This window comes from Cygnus olor, chromosome 9 (genome assembly GCF_009769625.2).
Source record: "Cygnus olor isolate bCygOlo1 chromosome 9, bCygOlo1.pri.v2, whole genome shotgun sequence".
Taxonomy (NCBI): Eukaryota; Metazoa; Chordata; class Aves; order Anseriformes; family Anatidae; genus Cygnus; species Cygnus olor.
The window spans coordinates 12643328-12662443 of record NC_049177.1 but is presented as its reverse complement, the minus strand read 5'-3'; the positions used below and the strand labels follow the sequence as shown (position 1 = coordinate 12662443).

Genomic DNA, 19116 nt, shown 5'->3' with positions numbered 1-19116 from the left:
CTCAGATCAATGTTGCATTGTTGCTGATTGCAGCAGCAGGCTTCCTGTTAGGGAGGCTTCTTTCTTTTTGTAAGAAACAGCTACAGGAACAGGGGATGTACAAATCTGATTGTTTTACAGTCGGATCCGTGGGCTCTGAGGTTGTTTTCAGCTTTTTAAATGGTGCTCTCACAATCTAGCAGGCACTAGGACCTGCCTGAATCCTTTACTCCCAAGCCTGCAGGGAGGGAATAAATATAGCCCAGCCAGCTGGATGAAGGACAGCGAGGCTGGTGCACATTACTGCTGGAGGCAAACTGTCCCCCCTCCACACCCCGGGGCAAGTGCTGCTCGGCGGCAGCACTCGGGGAGCTCTGCGGAGGGGTGCTGGTACTGGTGGCACCGTGCCCTCGGCTTCCAATGCTCCAGCCGGGCAAGGTGACCGCCTCGCTGCTCATCAGCAACGCCAGAACAGCCTGCGATAAGGACCTGCTCGCGCGAGAGGGGGTCACCTTCTGCGTCAATGTCACCAGGCAGCAGCCATTCCCCGGCCTCCAGCAAATCCGAGGCATCCGCGTTCCTGTTTTTGACGATCCGGCGGAAGACTTGTATAAGTATTTCGAGCAGTGCAGCGATGCTATAGAAGAAGCTGTCCGGAGCGGTGGGAAGTGCTTAGTTTACTGTAAGAACGGCCGCAGCAGATCAGCTGCTATTTGCACTGCTTACCTGATGAGACACCGAAAACTCCCACTCCAGGATGCCTTTGAGGTATTGTACTTATACCTGCAGTTCTATTTAGACATCTTTTGGGTACTAAATGCAATGCTTATTATGAATAATGATGATTTCTCATGGAAAGACTTCTCCCAGCTGTTTTGGTGCTTTCACCTGTTTAAGAACAGTTATTTAGGTATGCAACATTTGAATATAATTCCACTGTAATTTTTTTCACACCCCCACTCCCCACATACACTTGGACAAATAAGCCTTCAATGTAAGGTTTCTGGGACAAACATAATTACAAATGCAGATATGCTTTAACACTGGTTGCAAAGGACACACTCCAAGTTGGTTGATTTACGATCATTTCCCCTATCATTTCCTTATTTATGATAAGTGAAGTTAAAGACAGAGACATGAAGCAATTCAGTGAAAATAAAAGGAGTATTTGCAGAAGTTGTTTTCCAGGATTTGCTCTTAAAGCTGTCACATACATATCATCTATGTGACATCTCAATGTAGCAAAGAAACATCTCTTAGGCCTGCTAAACAGTGAGAGGCTAGCTAGCTACAAATAATAGCACCTACCTTTTATAAGGATTCTTGTATGATAAACAGGACTTGTGCTCTACAGTCTGCTAGTCTTCACCCATTTGGGTGAATATATATATATGTATAATTTAAGTGTCTAATTTAGATAACTGCTTTGCCCGTACTACACACAGGCTTTCAGGTACATGGCAAAATTTCACTTTGTGAGAGAGATTCACATTTCCAGCAAATTCAACAGCTCCTTTTCACGTCTTATCCATGAATCCATGCTGTGACAAGGAACGTACACCAGGTGGTTTTAGCAAGTACAGAGTGAGGACAACAAAAATATCGATTTATTATTCCATCGCAAAATCAAAGCCAAAGCAAATCTCAAAAGTCTCAGAGGAAGAATCTGTCTGAATTATAACCTCCATTGCTTCTACAACATCTCTCGTTTTTTCTAGACGGTGAAGGCTGCCAGGCCGGTAGCAGAACCCAATGCAGGATTTTGGTCTCAGCTACAGAGATATGAAGAAGATTTGAAAATATCAAAGCAGTCTGATCTGCTGAACAAAGGACTTAACTCGCTTTAAAATATCTTCACAAATTGCTATTTTCAAGTGGCTTGCTACAGCTAAATTAGAAAAAAAAATCACTAACACTTCTCTTATCACCAATACATAAAATGTCTTACTCCCCAGACTGAGTGGACGGTCCATTAAATTCATTCAGAGCATTACTGTTGAAGAAAAAGGGGCAGATAAACAGGGGAAAACAGCAAAAACACAAAATTGTTGAAAGGGATGTAAACAAACAGATGAAAGACATGGTATCTGCAATGTTTATTTTCCCCTGAGTAACACTGAATATGAAGATCATGTATTGAATGAACGAATGAGTTACTACATGGAGATTTTTACTCATCTTTTGGTTTTCATTAAACTTCCCAGTGATGTCACTGGAAGATCCAATGCAAGACTGAGGAAGCTCTGGATTGCTCTCTCACCTACAGGATCATAATTCATCTTCATGAGCTGAAGTCTCTGGTGGGAAGCTGACAAAGGAACTGCTGCACTTGAGATCTAAATTTTCCTTAATTTCAACTAGACTAAAGTACCATCACAAAATTACATAGAAGTCCAGAGGACAGAATATTCAGGTGATGGTAAGGCGTTCACCTCCCGCCTTGCAAGTTAAGTGGTTTTTCTGCTTTTGAAATTATTTACCAATACACCAAAGGGATGATTTTAAGAAGAATAGTTCATAGTGGAGGGAAGATGATGACACCAGCAACACAACAGTAATTATCACTCCTTTTAGCTTTATTTACTAAGTTTAAAAGGATCTACAAGGGCCCAAATTCATGCTTTAATGGGTCAGTTTACAAGTCAGCTGTTCAGCTGTACTTGTATGCAAGCAACGTGGCTAAACTATTTTTTCTAAGAGTACTTGCAGGTTGCACTGTGAAATTATCTATTTGGATAGACAAAGAAGGAAGGCTCAGGAAGATGCGTGAAGCTTCTAAAGACTACTGCTATGTTTTGCCAAAAGATGTTAAAAGCAGAAAGAAATACCAAAGTATTTTGTTGAACTGTATTAAAACATTTATAATGTAAGAGGGAAGTTATGAACACCAAGAACCTACAGAGTAAAATTCCATTCCACGTTGCTCAAAACATAAGGAAAGTTAGTTCATCTTCATGTCTTAAGTGCTTACATAAGCCAAACATATGCTCCCAATAGTGGAGTAGTTTAAGGCAGAAATTCTAAAGCAGGAATCATGACAGAGAATAAAGCAACTGATGAATGAGGCAATTCAGATGCAAGAGAAGTTTGCAAAGTAAGAGATTGCTGGAAGTTAAAATAGAATTATTTTAAAACCTGAAAACATAGAAATAAAAATAAAAAATCAGGGCTGTCTTCTAGTTACGACAAGGCATAGTCTGACCAAATGCTTTCTCCACTCCCAGCTGTGTTTGGTTCATTCTTGCATCATTTATCTTTCCTAGCTGCATTTCAACCAACAAGGAATTAGTTGCACATCTGCAGATACAGAGGCGAATGGAGATTTCTAAAGGATTTTCAAAGGTTTCATAAATTTTGACTATATACATAATATGTATTTCAGTATACCATGAGACTTCAAGCCCTGGTACGTAGACTGCATCTTCATTAATAGCCAGGATGCTTCTCATCAAAAAATCTGTTTCAGTCAGTCAGTGGAATAAAGCTTTACCGTCAAAAGCCAAAGCTGCTAAACATTAATGAAAACACAATACATTTCTAACAGTGAGCTATATTAACTTGCAGGCAGCTACAGCATATGAGTTCCACATTTTTTAGTTTTCTGAAGTAGAAAAAGTTGGTCTTGATTATCAGGATGTACCACACTCTGTGATTCAATTTGACCAGGCTTCTCAGCACAGAGACAATCTTCATGCTGCAGGATTTCATTCTCTGTGGAAACCTATTTCTACTTTAAAACCATTTCCAGGAGGAGGTGCTCAGATGTAAATCATCTCCAAATTAAGATGAAAGATAGCAACTTGGAACCGAAACACTGGAAGTAGTTCACTTTGCTAATTTAAATTCATAACCTACTAACATTACAAGTGATGTAAAAATATCAGTTTAGACATACTCCTTGGCACTTGTGACTGTCTCAGAGTTTTTGGTGTAAATTTGCTGCTGAAGGGCTGGCTGGCCTGCTGAATATCTGTATTTGTTGGCACTGTAAATTAAGAAAAAAGATAAAAAATAATAGGCATTACACTCACAGCCACAGTTTCAGATAATTAGGAAGATACTCATTATGGTCTGTATCCAACGCAGTGATAGCACATGCTTCCCAAAGGTGCAGAAATTAAAAGCCTATTGTTCTCATCAGTCTTGTAGTTAAGGGGAAGGAGATGGGCTCTTCAGCTTGTGGCACAACTGTCTCTCTGGTAGCTAGAAACAAACTCTGAATTCCTAACTAACGTGTGCCTTTCATTGAGGCATTTTAGTCAAGCACCTAAAGCAGAAAAGAATCTAGACTTTAATGCCTTTGTGCAAGCTGCAGTTCTTAATACAGGAATCGAGATGATGAGAAAGGAAAACAGAACTATCTTCAGCCTAACCCCTTCATCTATCATTCATCATGTTGAATGTGTTTTGCCTTCATCGGTTTTACCTGATTTCTCAAGATATTTCAGGGTATTTGGTACTTTGTATCAAAGCACAGTGAGTCAGATCTAAAGTCCAACAGGGCTGATAAAATATTACCATAAAACTTCACTGGTTTCAGATCAGACAACAGAGTATCAGAGGAACACTCTCACTTATTAGGTGTTTTGACATAACTTTCCTAAGATTAAATATAGTAGCAGTGATTGTGCTTCTTCCTTCCGTGTTATGATCCTCTCAGGCTTAGCCAGTACATCCTCCAAGCTATTTGAGTTCTTCTGGGTTGACATGGACAGTAGAGACTATTTCTGGCAATTTCATCCCTCTCTTTGAGTAAAGGACTTTCTGTATGTATGAATAATTAAAGATTGGAAAAAAAAAATCCAGGCAAGGTTAAATATGTAGGCCAGAAATCTTGATTTCTCTGATTTGATGCACACTAAAACATTCCAAAGGAAACAAGAAGATATCATACATTTCTAACAATCAATTGGATACGTTTTGGGAGGAAAATGCCATTACATTTTCTTCAAATTAAATGGTGTTTGACTATTTTAATCATAGTGAGTATCACAGGAGAATTTAATTACAATACACTATATTCTTTGATATACTTTTCTTCGGGCAAAACATAGTTTGCTCTTTAACTGCACATTTTCATCACATAGATATTAGATGCATCATCAGAATTATCGAAGACTAGCTATAGGTGACTGCTGATTGCAGTCAATTATCAACAGGTAAAGCATTTGGAAGGTACAAGTATTCAGTACAGCATCACCCCCATCACAAGCCTGTGATATACTGGAGCACTGAATTAATACGTGGAGTTTCCTGTTTATATGGGTGCAGGTTTAAACCAGGGTGAAGGAGATAATAGTATGCAGACAGAAAATGGTACATAATCAACAGCTACTATTTTAACTGACAAATTCAAGATTACCTGTATTCCAGTTTTTTCTTCCCTTTGCATGAGCAGGTTAGGAAGATACCACCAAGTATATAAAGAATAGATCCAGCCCAGCCTAAGTACAGAGCATCTCCTAGTTCATATCTGAAACATGAAAGATTTTATGGGAGTAGCATATAACAGGATCACAAAGCCATTATTTCAGACTGAGCCATAAGCTACACAAAACATCCAAACAAACAAATTCCATTCTGGTAGAAGTCAGCTCACTGAAAGGTACTTCAGGAGATAACAGAGGAGAACAGATCTGGTTTCGTGTCTGTTCAGTAAAACTCTTAGGTGCATATTCAAGTGCTCTGCCAAATCGGTGACAGGACAGAAAGTACTGAGCAACATAAAGACAAGTAGCAATAAATAATTATGTACATTCAATAAACTGTTGATAATAAAAGAGAGAGGTTGAACCTTAAAACAGAATCCATATAAAGCAATTGGTACGAGTACTTTGAAAGGAAAAGAGGAAAAGAAAAGTTGCATGCATACTCCTTTACATATGCGGAATTCCGTATCAGTGGTCTGATTGTTACTCATTAACTGCCTTTTCTCCATCAGCGACCTGCCTCTTCAGTCCCCATCAGAATGAAGCTACTAAGAGTCAAACCAGCACAAGGCTGCCCAAAAACTGAAGAACTCCAGGACTTCAAGATAGCATTTGGGTAGGGAGCATGCTGAGCATAAATAAATGTGACAGAAGCAGACAAGAAAGAAATTTTGTCATACTTTCTCAGACCACAGAGATACACCTGTGTTGTACATATAGTCTTTGTTCATATATAAAAATGTGTTTTCCTCTTTTTGTGAAGCTCCTGCCAGACTTTACCAGGTTCAGTCAGGTCTAATCTTTGAGTTAAATTCATTATCTGTGAACTTCCTGGACTGTGGAATTTTCTGGAGTGTCTAGCTCTTTACAGTAAAACTGGGAACTGTTCTTTTTCATTTTGGGACTGTTCATAAATGTATTTCAGCCACAGAACCACAGAGAATGTTGAATATTCATTAGGATATGTAATTTTTTTATGAAACTATATAATAAACTATCAGCCTTTCCTGGTTTTCCTACTAGAAAGGAACAACTAGTTCTATACAAACAGCTACTTACAGGCGATCCAGTATCACGTCCATATAAAAACAATTCCTGTGGTTAGCTATTCCTCATGAGACAGACAGTAAGTAAGTAGTCTTTCAGTTTCACAAAATAACTTCAGTGGCAAGGCCAATATAAGGACGAAGTGTCATGGACTGTGCAGAAGGTATACTGAAATCAGATTGTTTATATACTTTCTATTTGAAAATATAAAGACACTACATAACAGTGTCAATGCTTCTAACTCCAGAACTAGCTGGTATCAGGTAGGTTTCTAAGGTTTACACACATTCACTGCTCTCTGTGTTCCCATCGTACACTGGAGCCCCAAGTAGAGCTCACGTCCCCGCTGCTTTAGGCAGTATGCAGACACAGAACAGAGAAATAATCGTTACCTCAAAAAAAAAAAAAAAGGGGGGGGGGGGGGGAAAATTGCTGTAGGAATACTAAGGAACAATCAGAGAGCACTGATTACTGCATGCAATGGTCTCTGCTGACTAGTTGCCTGAAGATAGGAATGCTGTAGACATCATACCAAAGGGAATTATAATAGGATGGATCCATGGAGGACTTAGGTTCCCTTCATAGTTGTATGAGAAATTCCTCTAAGAATTAATAGAGGTTAATATTACTAATTTGCTTCAGTCATACAAAAAAAAAAAAAAAGTAAACTGAAAAACCGATTTCCCAGTTTCTTAAGACTGAAGATCAATACTGGCCTGCAACTGAAATTAAACTCTTCTCACAGAGTCCAAGGAGGACAAACTTCCTTAAAAGAACAGAGCATGTCCAGCTTTACCAATGATCAAAGTTATTTCACCAAGAACTGCTTAGTAAACTGATAGTCTTAGGCATGAAGTTTAGATTTAAAAAAAAAAAAATTCTTTAGCTACTGAATACAAACAATCTAGTAACTGATTAACACACATTGATGTTGGAGCCCAACAGCTATAAACAACTATAAAACTCGCTAGCTATTCTACAAACTGCAATTCCTTATCATCAGTCATTTCAATCCTCTAACGTATTTATTACTCTTCAGATAATTCTCTCAAGGGGACATAAAACAAAACAAAAAAGTCTTAGAAGTGCGATTTCTTTCTCAGTGCTTGTTTGGATATGCAAGGAAAACTTACAAACATCCAAGCAATTGCAGGAAGTACTTTGATTCGTAACAAAGCACTTCACTTCTGACTTCCCTGAACTGATCCTCAAGGGGAAACCTGTAAAACACTTCAAATATGATCCTAGGAAATAAAGCTTTATAGTTTACTGAGCTAAAAACTATATACTTGGTAGAGGTGCTGGCAAATTATAAACCTTCCCTCTTCCTCAACCCACCTCTCTCATGTTCCACAGACAATGTGTTATTTGTTTCACTCACCCTTCTTCCCTCTTGGAAGGAGACACCCTGTCACCTCCCTCTACCCTTGCTCTTCATTGATAAATCCATTTGCCAAGATAAGCTATCCTAAACGGACGTTTAGTTTTGAAGATTGTTGCTTCTATATCAGATAAGAATAAGGGTTTTTATGCCTCGAAACTTGGCTGTGTGCAACTGTATGAGTTGACAGTCCCACAAACTTTGCGTCATTTTAATTCATAAGACAATCCAACATTGAGCTGTTATTATATGGGGGGGATTGACTTCTTTAAGACAAGCAAGACACCTCAGTGGTATTCTTTATCTACCTGCAGGTCTCTAGCACTCAGTTCAGGCTGTTTTCTGTACTTTTGTTATATTTGCTTGTGAGACTCAATTAAGTCTACATCTCAGTGCTAAGAAAAATAAAAGGTAGAAGTCTTAACTTTCTTTGTCATTTAGACAAAATATATCCATGGCTGTTTATATATCTGAGGCATTTAAACATCTTACACTATTCCCAAAAAGGGAGCAACAGCACAGGTTAAAACATGAAAATACATGTTTGAAAAGTGAACAGATAGTAAAGGCTGTTGGTACTGTGGCCTTCCCAGAAGCAGGCGTCAGCATTTGAACAAAGAGCAATGAATGATGGAGAGGGCAGACACAGATCATGAAGGACATGAAAGGGAACATATGCAGCATATAGTTGATGCCAATGAAGGCATAGCCATGAAAAAAACAAATACTTGAAGTGACAGCCAGGAACAATCCTGCTTCCAGCATTCATAACCAATAGTATAGCATAGGAAACTATATTTGTCAAGGGTACATAATTAGCAATTTCTGCAGTTAACATACATGGTAAAAACTGGAATCAGATGAGAAATACATGAGCCTTAGCTTGTGATCATCTAACCCTTATGTGGAAGATGCCTAACTTCTTAAGGCAGTTCACCAGGTCCCATCTGAAGTTGCAATAGACACAGTCAAGAAGTCTGCTGCTCTACTCACCACCGTTGACATGTAGGTGAATAACTCAGATTGTTTGCCTAAACCTCAGATAGCTAAACTAAGATGAAATGAATGCTTTCCTTAAAAACTGGGAGGTAAGGATCTAGCAGAAGTGCCATGAACATAATGTCGAGGATTATGAGCCAGTATGACAGAACGGTGATGCTGTACACAGAGAGGACAAAAGAGATGCATTTATTTTTTGCACTGTACCTGAGGATTAAGAACAGTCTTTTTTCCACAAATGGAATTGGAGGGAAAAAAAGCCGTAAGGAAAAGAGATTTCATGTTAGCATAAGAAGGCTCTGAAAAAGGACAGTAGATCTACCATTGTTTACCAAATCTGTATTCCACTGTCCTCTGTAATATCAGAATACCTACACAGGGCAAACAGACAATCAGGGGGACAGAGAGAGGCTCAGACAAAGATAAAAGCAAGAAGAAAGGAATCACTTTGGCTCAAGCACAACAGCAGATCAAAAAAAAAATCCTGCTGGGAACTTCAGCACTATTAAATTCAGTTCTGGGTTTTGCAAACTGAAGAAGATCACGAGTTGCCAGTACAAGGGAGCACTCTGTGCCAACAACCCAATACAAATCTGGGGTTGATACTCCCCACACATTCACTAAACCTTCCAGGGAGACCTCTCCTCCCTCCCCACCAACAGCAAACAGCTCTGAGGTGAAAAATTTTCCTGACAACAAATGTTTCCTTCTGCAGGGCTGCATATCAGGATCCAGGTTCTGAAACACTGGAGCAGCTGAGGTTAGTCCTGCCATTTAACACATGCTGGAGTTTGGTGTGACAGATCTATTAACTTACTTGGTTCCAGCGTACAGTGGGTCAAAAAACTGAGCAGTAATCATCGCAGCATACCAAGAAACAGCCACCATCGAAGAGAGACCTACCAGAAAAAGTTTTAAAAGCACACACTTGAGTGAGTCCTTTAACTTACAGACGTTACAGCTTTAAACCAAGAGTAAGTGTTCATTTCATTTAGTCTAGTTGTGAAAGGAATGCAAAGTACTAATAGCATTCTCATTTCAGCTTCAATATTACCTCCTAAAATAAAGAGAAATCCTCCTGTGACAGCAAACTTCATTTTTCCATCTTCATCACTTAGCCCAATGTTTGTGCATTTTAAACCAAGAAGTGAGAGCACTGCAGCTATAAATCCCAAAAGGATGGAAACAATCATCAAGGCACGGCATGCCTGAATGTGGACTGAGTGAGAGAGAAAAAGAGAAAACAAATAAGGATTTATAAAGAAATTAAATTAAGCCTATACTGCCAAAGTATAAAAGATAGAAACAGTGACAAAATTACCAGAAGAAGCAATGAATCTTGTCCAACCTTACCTGAGGATTTTACTTCACAATCTAGAAAGCTCAACTTTCTGCTGTCTTTATCTTAAAAATGAGCTTATTGAACAAGATAAAGTCAGTTAATTTCATTAATCAATATTAATTGTAAGAAATTATCCTAAGCCCTGACATTGGAGGAAACACATACGACACCTTAAAAAGAAAAAAATATATACATAAAAAGCATTTGGTAGCTGACTAATTGATTTATCAAATGTTTCATCTAGTTGTGACTAGATGTATAGCGCTAACTATACATAATCGCGGTGTTAATCTTCTGCAATACTTCTTTAAAAAATGTCCCCAGTTCAAACATTTGTGACCTGGGCTAATGGTGTGCTGAATTCAAAAGCTTTAAATCTGTTTCAAAAAAAAGTAAGTCTGATATTTCCCGTATACAAAACACAAAAACAAACGTATGCAACAGAGCCTAGCTGCCAATAAGGAAGCCTTTACAGTAAATCTTTATGGTCCTTCTGTTGAGACATCACCCCATGAACAAAGACACCTTTTTTTTTTTTTTTTTTTTTTTAATCTGGCATCTTCTGCTGTAATAGTTTCAGATAAGTTTCTGAGCAGCAATTTGCTACACACCTAAATTAACCATGATAATTTCACTCCACCTTGGCTCATATCTGTGAGTGCTACAGGCATTTCTTGGAGGTCTCGCTATTTGCTTAGCTTTCATTGATCCAGCCCGACTCTTCCTCTTTCCTGGTTTGCCTAGCTGTCCCCTCGACTTTTCCTACAGTCCTGTGTCTTCTAACTTATTTTTCAGTTGTCCTTTTATAAAACCTTTTCTTCTCAATTCTTCTCAGTTCTGCAAGCTGCTTTTTCCCTTCCCCTTTCCTCTGTCTACACCCCCCAAGCATACTGACATCTCCTTGACAGAGTAACCGATCTCTTCAGTGGACCACATCTAATCTCCACAAACTCACTTTCAGAGCCTGGCCTGTTAATTCACTTTCTGTCTGCCCCCATTTTTCCTTCTTGCTAACTCCATGTTGTTATCAGCAATTCTCCAGAAGCATTCCTGTTGTTTGCCTTCCTTTCTCTTTTGCTTTACCACTTCCACTCATGATGCTCTTTCCTGCCTCCCTCAGACGGCTTTAAAACCCACTTTTTCACCAGCAGCACCCAACCTGATGTAGCCCTGCTGCCCACACCTACACAGGGAGCAGCAGTACAGCACTCTGAGGGAGGCAGTACCTGTGTAAATACCTCAGTGGCAAGATGCTGTGCAGTGTCTTGGACAGTAAGTTAAGAACCGACCCATTAAGGGGGTTATAAATGAACCAAATGCATACTTGCATGAGCACCCTGCAGAGGAGAAAAACCTCATCCGGCTGGTGGTGATGCTAAGGAGTTTATGTAGGGTATCTGTTACGGTCCTATTAACACACACACATATATTAATACACACAATACGGTCCTATTAATACACACATGCATTTTAAAACCAACTGTTGGGTAACAACTTGCTAGAAAGATTGTTAGATAACTGTTAGAATAATGAAAAGAACAGATTATTCCCCCAGTATGGACACAAAGAGCCTCTCACAGAGAGCATTGCTGGGCTAGTTCCAGAGTTGGTCAGTAACAGCAGTTTAGTTCAGACTGAGAAAGAGAATTCAGTCCCTCATTGCCACTAATGCTGTGTCAGACATTCTTCAGATTAGGAAGATTTCTAATGAGTTTAGCCACCTCCTGGTGTGGATCCAACTAATTAGGAAGACCTGTTTTATCCGGGATAAGTCTGAGGTATTCAAGATTAATAAAAATTAGCTTTACTACCTATAAACGTGCTTACTATCCGCAGGCTACTGCCTAATCTGAGGACACGCCACAATTCTGGTGCAGACCTGAATTTCCTGATATTTAGAACCACATCCAACAGGACATTAGTTAGTAACTTCTGACGGGTAAGTTAAAACATACTCACTGTATTTGTTCCATTGTATACAATTTTCAGTCTCAACGTGGAAAAAACACTACTCACTTCTTAGGTAAGAAATAGTATTTATAGCCCCTTTATGAAAAAACTCCAGATAACATTGGCTGTCAACTACTGCAAAAGAATGCCCTTACAATAATTCCATGCAAATATGGAACTCCCACAAGATGTGTTAAAAATTACTTCTATTAATTCTTCCCATGCAATGCTAGAAAAGAGATTACACTATATTTAAAATGCCCACCAAATTAAATGCTCGATCAAGCGGCTTCATTTGCTTTATTTTAGAGCCCTTCCTAATGCATTCCACACATTATGTCAGTTAAAGATTTTTATAACTTCAACCTACAAAGTCTGTCTTGGCCAGAAAGACAACGTTATTTTCCAGTACTATCAGATCACAAAACCAAAAATCTTACTATTTTTTCCCAAAAAATTCTTAAGCAATATAAACAAGACTGCACAAAGTCACATACCAGGCAGAGCAAACATAGAGTCAAATACCCTGCAGTTGGATACTCCAGTGCTGTCTTCTGCACAGCTCTTCCAGAGGTTTTCATACAACGTAGATGTTGTGATCACACTACCATGTATACTGGAGACTTTCCAGTAATTATGCGGCAAAGTAGCTCCAATAATTGCCCATCCACCCAAACACAAAAGAAAACCAACAATTTCCAGTGCAGCAGACATGCTTGTTAATAGTAACAGTTAAGTATCCCTATAATTAGATTATCATCAAGTGAAGTATTTCAGAAGCCTCCTTGCTGTTTTACCTCTGGGTTTCACTCCAAAATGAGGCTACCTTTGCTCTTTGCTCAACCCCAGAGATAAGGCTTACAGTATACGACAATAAGAAGTGGGAGTAGTTCATGATAAATATATTACTATTAAAAAAACTCTACCAACAATATTAATTAATTTTCTAGTGAGAAGTGCCAAATTGAGCCTAATCTTACTCTCAGCCTAGAAAGTCTAGCCAGTATTCCTAGAAAATATTTTGTAAGAGTGGTGATATTGGCAAATATTTTCTCTCTTTCCTTCTCTGCAATCAACTAAGGTGCACACATGACTAAATTTGCTTGTAATTTTGTTAATGATCTCAAATTTAAAAAAACAGCTTTATTGTGTTATTTTCTTGATGACAAAGAGCTTGAAAACGGGAACATTTTTTCTGTTGCTAGAAAATTTAGCACATTTTTGGAATTATGGTCATAAGTGATCCACAGCAACTGTACTGCCAGCTTCTTTCATGAATGTTAAGTCTGTGGATGAATGGTTTTCATTAATATTTCACAGTCCATTGATCCATAGTTACACAGTGCTAAACAGTCCCACTGACACAGGAATACTACTGTGATAACGTGCATTCCATAGAAATGAAATATAAGGGATAGAACAAACCAGTGTGACAGAACTATCTCAAAAGGAGTACAATTATGAAGCAAAATAGATATATGAGAATAATACATACCAGTTCGTATCTGTTACAGTATCTGTTCGTCAGATTATTATAGCATTAAAAAATCTATTCTAGACAAAGTAGAAGTATGTTAAACTTTGTTTTCTTGCTTCTGCTCTTCACTAGACAAAATCATGAACTCAATTCACATCATCCACTAATGTTAATACCTTAAACGGCTTGTGTATCCAAGCAAGGTTAACCATCTCTCATAGTGATAACCTGCTCTTATCTCCAGGAAACGGAGTCACAGTTTCTTCATAAAATCACTCTGCTATGACACAGCATGGTAGCAAAGTCACGACATTTACATAAATACTCCCAGAAGGATTAGTTGTTTTAAGAGCCACAACTAGCCCGAAGCAGATATACCTGTTTTTTCAAAATTCACTGGTCACTTTGAGCTAAAGCTCAAAGGTCAGTAAGTTTTTCGCGAAAGGTTACTACTATGCCACTGTGATGATCTTCCTCCCTTGGCAGCCAAGAGGATCTTTGATTTAAGTAAGAACAGATTGGGCAGCACAGCCAGAATGACTTTGAGCAACACCGTACTTGCAATCTTTCAAAGAAAATAGATTGTGATGTGGTGAGAAGTGATCTTCTCACATGGTTTTTCCTTCCGCTAAATCACTGCAATTTGAAAATGATGGCACAGTAAAATGAATACACTGTGGTGGTATATTGGAATATCGGCATCCCGTTAAAAACCCTTCAAAGAGTCTCAGATTAATTTATCCATACACAGATGTTACTCTGGCAACCTCAGTAATCACTTCTGGTCATATGACTTCCAAAGCTGAGTTTAGTTAGGAACTTGAATCAAATGTCCCCAGATTTTACAATCCCGCCAAGGACTAAAAAATAATTTTAAAAAGATCATTTAAGAAATTCTCTCTTCCTAAAGGCTATTAAGAAGGCTATTTCAACATGCAATCGTAAAGCACATGTATAAACAGAACAGATTAAACTGTAGACCTGAAACGCACAAGTTTTTCTTATGTGGCACTAGGCATTTTAATCATTTCCTTAAGGAAGATGCTCTTCTTCAAAGAAAATAAAAATGCTGATTGTTATTCCCTAAATTTCATGAACTATGGTTTGGTAAGTAATGGGCTTGCCGGTGCCACTGTGCAATAGCATCTGCATCATTAGAATAAAAAAGTTGGTGTTGATAGCTTCACGTTTACAACATCCATGACTTAGGAGCTTTACGTCAGCCTTGGTCCAGCTGGTTGGGTGAACTGAATGCCCCTGGACGGCTGACAGTCACGAGGTGCATTCCTTGAGAACTTTTCCCTACTTCATTTCAGCCAGGAGGGATCCAGTTCGCGCACTCCAAGGCCACTCCACAATGCAAACAAATGCACTCCATGTGCAACAAATGGGAATAATTGGAAAATTCACTATAAAAGCATACTCCTGCTGCAAGTAAAATGCTAACGCAGACATACCAATATATAGGCAATATACAACCAGAGACAAATTGCTACTCACCCCCCTCTGATATTCTCAAAACAGAGCATATTATGGTTGCAGAGCATGCAATATGGCTGAGATAGGGCTTACAGGCAGAAATAGTACTCTTTTTTTTTTTTTTAATCAGATCAACCAATACAGGAAAAAAAAAAGTAATGAAAATATTAACACCTTAAATGTTTGGTCAACAGAAGCTTGTAACTTTTTGATCACTTCTGTACATTTGTTTCAAGACCCAGGAATGCTGACTTAGTGCTGTAAGAAGAGAAACTGCCCTGCAACAGACAGCAAGAACTCTCCAGACAGACACATGACATGTCTGTTGGTTGGCACGAGGAACCCCACGCTGTTTTTAGGTGACAAGCAGTTCTTTGCACAGCTAAAGATGATCCAGGGAGCCCTGCCAGCCAGGAGTCCTCACCTATAGTTCTGGGAGGAAGAACGAAAGAGGTGCCCTGGGGAAGACGGCTGCTTCAATGCACCGGGAACTCCTCTGTTCCTGTCGAATAATTTTTTTCCATGTTGGTTGCAATGAAACTGCATGAAAATATAGGAGGCTGTGCCACATTGACTCTGCTTGCCTCTCTAACAGGTCGGAGGCACCTGTTTCTCCCTGGTAGGTGAGGCAAGGCTGCCACACCATTGAACGCATCCATGCCAGCTTGCTACTGCACACGAGAACAGAAGGACTATTGGCCCCATCATTCTGCTTTCCAGAAATCAGACCTAAGTTTCTAGATGAATTTTAGGCAACCTGTTATCTACATAAAGCAAGTCTTGGAGAGGAGCACTCTGACAATGGGTACCAGAAAGGCAGCAAAAGCTGATTTGTTTCTGACTGAATGATCAGAGTTTTTAAAATCCTTGGAAGGATATAGTTTGCTTTCTGAGGCTACAAATTCTGGCCTCATTACAGCATGCTGAATACTTAAGCTGGCACTATTGTTAAGAATGCAAATGAGGTCACTGGACTCAGGATCCTGAGGAAGACCCATGAATCTTGAGAGTTTTCAGGAAGTCCCATTTTAGAGATCTGTCTTACACAGTTAGGTGGTTCTGACTGCAGCGGAGTCCGTGTCTTGTCAAGAAAACCACATTTTCAAAGTCTGTGAGATGTGGTATTTGTAAGACCTGCTTCCAGTCTTGAGCACTGTGTGTCGAGAATAAATCAGCTGGAAAGAATCCAGAAAAACAGCAATGACAATAATCATGGATCCATAAAAAAGGGAACACCTGAAGAAATGCTTCTGTAACATAACGCACAAAGTGACTGCCCAATACTGAAAGCTGAAAACAAATACATGGAAAGTTCTGTTTAAGACAAAAATCGTAGGAAAACACCAGTTTTCCAAGGTTATACTTAATTTTTTCTACACGCAATCTTCTGAGGAAAACTTACATGTCAGTCCTTTCTAGTCCTTTTCTATATAAAAGGTGTTTACAGAAAAATATTAAAAAAAAAAAGAATAATCCAAACAAACAATTTTCAGTTCTTAGAAAGACAATTCTTTTTCTCTTTGCAGACAAACCACCACACTAGCACATTAATTCTACCTCAGAAAGCACAAAAGTACTACTCACACAGACATAGTTTATTTAAGCTAGCCACCTCTGAAAAATTCTAGAACAAATACACAGATTTATCACAAAGTCAAATGAGTTCTGGAATATCCAAGTCCTGTCTCACACCAAAGAACAAACACTGACACTGACATATTGCCTGCTTGTAGTTAAGAATGAAACTGAGTAAAACAATATGATATGGCATCAAAGCTGCCATACTTACTGACCTGAATTGTACAGTAAAGCATATGGATTTCTCTGGGGTCTTTTAACCTGCCTGCAAGTAATAAAGGACAAATCCTGTCCATACGAGAACCTCTGTGACAACTGCAGTATATGCTGTCCAACTGCACTAACATACTGTACAAAAAGAAGGAATAAAATCATATCCCTGGATTTTATATACATATATACACTTACTATCTGAACTCAACATGTAGAGAAACTTCTTGCACTGTGTTGATCCAAAATCAGTAACTGTGCAGTCCATCCAAAGACCTTCAGAAATTCTTTCTGCAGGAACTAGCACTGCTGTAGTGTCAGAAATTTTCCATCTGTTGGACATGGTAGTGACAAGTAAAATGGTGAATCCTGTTAAAGCCAGCAGCAATGCACACATTTGTAACGATGATGCCATTCCTCTGACAGAAGTTGTCTTCAGGGTAGCCTCCCAAAATTTCTGATATTATAAACCTGTTGAAACAGTTTATACACATACAGTAGGTGGACTTATCTTTACACAAGTCACAACTCCTTAGAAAAACATCAGAAAGATGCCAACCTACAAACTAATTTACCACACAAGAAAGATGTAGAACTGTAGCCTAAATCTCACGAAATAATTGGAATACTCGGATATTCCATGACACCTTAGTATTTTTTGGGACACTTTTATTACCGTAGATGTTTACCCCACAAAATACCAACAAGGCAAAACCAGAAGACCAAAATGAGGAATTCTCTATTTTGAAACTGCAATGCGTCACCAGTTCTTTACTTGTTTGCTAACTCAATCTTTTTTTTTTATTAATTAAAACTATCAAATGCTTTTATAAGTTATTCACCCCCTGATTACAATGCCTATTGATACAAATTAAAAGCAAAATACATATTGATACTCACGTTTATGATACGTTTCTAACCTCTATCATTTCCTGCCAGACAGTAATGTCAGCACTTTGTGAGGATCAGTTTGATCAAACAGAAGGGTAAGTTTTGTACTCTTTAGGACCTTTCCCCCCATTCTAAAAATCAAGGACCCAGGGCTATAGCACTGCCCAACTGTTGCACAAAGGCTCAGACATGGCCTTTTGCTACAGCAAAGTCTCAGTGAAATGGATGATTCAACCAAGAAAATTACAACAAAATTGTGCAAGTTACTACCAAAATGCTGATATTAACCTGGTAATCACTGGCATATAACTTGCTTTGTCAGTGCCACTGAGCTGCCCACGCACCATCAGATTCCAAGGAAATACAGAAAAATACTGTTACAATTTTCATAATGAGTGTTTTACTTGAAGCTTTTGCTGCACCTGCCACGAAGACACTGTTTTCATGAAAACCTGCATTTATTGTAAGACAGGCAAACAACAGAAGACAGGATTGGTTTTAGGATGTAGCCCACACTGCAATGGAATATACAAGTTTTCTGTATTAAGAAGAAAAAAAAGAATTCAAGCCTCCTTCCATAATTGTTCATTTTAAATGACTACAACACATTGGGAATTCATTCACACAAGGGAAGCAGGATTACTTTTATTCCACTCCTAAAAGCATGTATATTCCACTATGAAAGTTTAATCTCCCGTTGAGGAGGGAGCACTTTTCTCTCAAGTGGTTGTGTAACCTCTTCAAAGCACACACAACTGTTAACAGAAAATATCTGAAATAAATGATAAATTTAAATTAAGCAATAAATTTAAGCAGACTTCGTACCACATGGGCAGACTGATAATTCAAATGACTGCTTCTGTCTTACATTACATTGGTATGACCCAGGCAGTCACAATTCACTCCTAACAGTAAGGAAAATAAGGTAAAACTAAGCCATCACTATGGGTAGGACATAGGTGTAAACATAAACTTCTCATTAAAATACTGTAATTTGAAATATCATATGCTTCAAAGTGAGGAAGCTTAGAAGTTAGATTCTACAAAAATACAGATGAACAACCTTCCTCCACCCAGCACACTTAAAATAACTGTCTAGTATTAATGTGCCTGCTAAAGGTAATATAACACAGAATCATCTAGGTTGGAAGAGACCTCCAAGATCACCTAGTCCAACCTCTGACCTAACACTAACAAGTCCTCCACTAAACCATATCACTAAGCTCTACATCTAAACGTCTTGTAAAGACCTCCAGGGATGGTGACTCAACCACTTCCCTGGGCAGCCCATTCCAATGCCTAACAACCCTTTCAGTAAAGAAGTTCTTCCTAATATCCAACCTAAACCTCCCCT

The 19116-nt window shown here is 38.7% G+C and overlaps 2 protein-coding genes across 3 annotated transcripts; one reads left to right on the top strand and one right to left on the bottom strand.

Moving 5' to 3' along the window:
• Positions 1–388: 388 nt before the first annotated feature.
• DUSP28 (dual specificity phosphatase 28) lies at positions 389–7275 on the top strand. 2 transcript variants are annotated; one of them, XM_040568080.1, is made up of 3 exons: positions 389–747; positions 1698–2398; positions 5921–7275. In XM_040568080.1, the coding sequence occupies exons 1-2, from the start codon at positions 400–402 to the stop codon at positions 1824–1826; spliced, it is 477 nt and encodes a 158-aa protein (XP_040424014.1). In that variant the 5' UTR covers positions 389–399; the 3' UTR covers positions 1827–2398; positions 5921–7275. The 2 variants fall into 2 exon arrangements, with proteins under 2 accessions (XP_040424014.1, XP_040424016.1); XM_040568082.1 differs by lacking the exon at positions 1698–2398.
• LOC121075129 (claudin-15-like) lies at positions 3836–17404 on the bottom strand. The gene is made up of 5 exons (XM_040568076.1): positions 17070–17404; positions 9890–10054; positions 9653–9734; positions 5342–5452; positions 3836–3964 (listed from the first exon to the last, which is right to left on the bottom strand). Exons 1-5 carry the CDS (start codon positions 17284–17286, stop codon positions 3865–3867), a joined length of 675 nt encoding a protein of 224 aa, XP_040424010.1. The 5' UTR covers positions 17287–17404; the 3' UTR covers positions 3836–3864.
• Positions 17405–19116: the final 1712 nt, after the last annotated feature.

Bases quoted from the DNA above. Each gene is read 5' to 3' on its own strand.
- LOC121075129 (XM_040568076.1), bottom strand. From the start codon at position 17,286: ATGGCATCATCGTTACAAATGTGTGCATTGCTGCTGGCTTTAACAGGA. The intron at 10,055-17,069 runs GTAAGTGTATAT...TCTCTCACTCAG, and splicing joins CTACATGTTGAGTTCAGATA to TCCACATTCAGGCATGCCGT. The intron at 9,735-9,889 runs GTAATATTGAAG...TTTTTCTGGTAG, and splicing joins ATTTCTCTTTATTTTAGGAG to GTCTCTCTTCGATGGTGGCT.
- DUSP28 (XM_040568080.1), top strand. From the start codon at position 400: ATGCTCCAGCCGGGCAAGGTGACCGCCTCGCTGCTCATCAGCAACGCC. The intron at 748-1,697 runs GTATTGTACTTA...CGTTTTTTCTAG, and splicing joins CACTCCAGGATGCCTTTGAG to ACGGTGAAGGCTGCCAGGCC.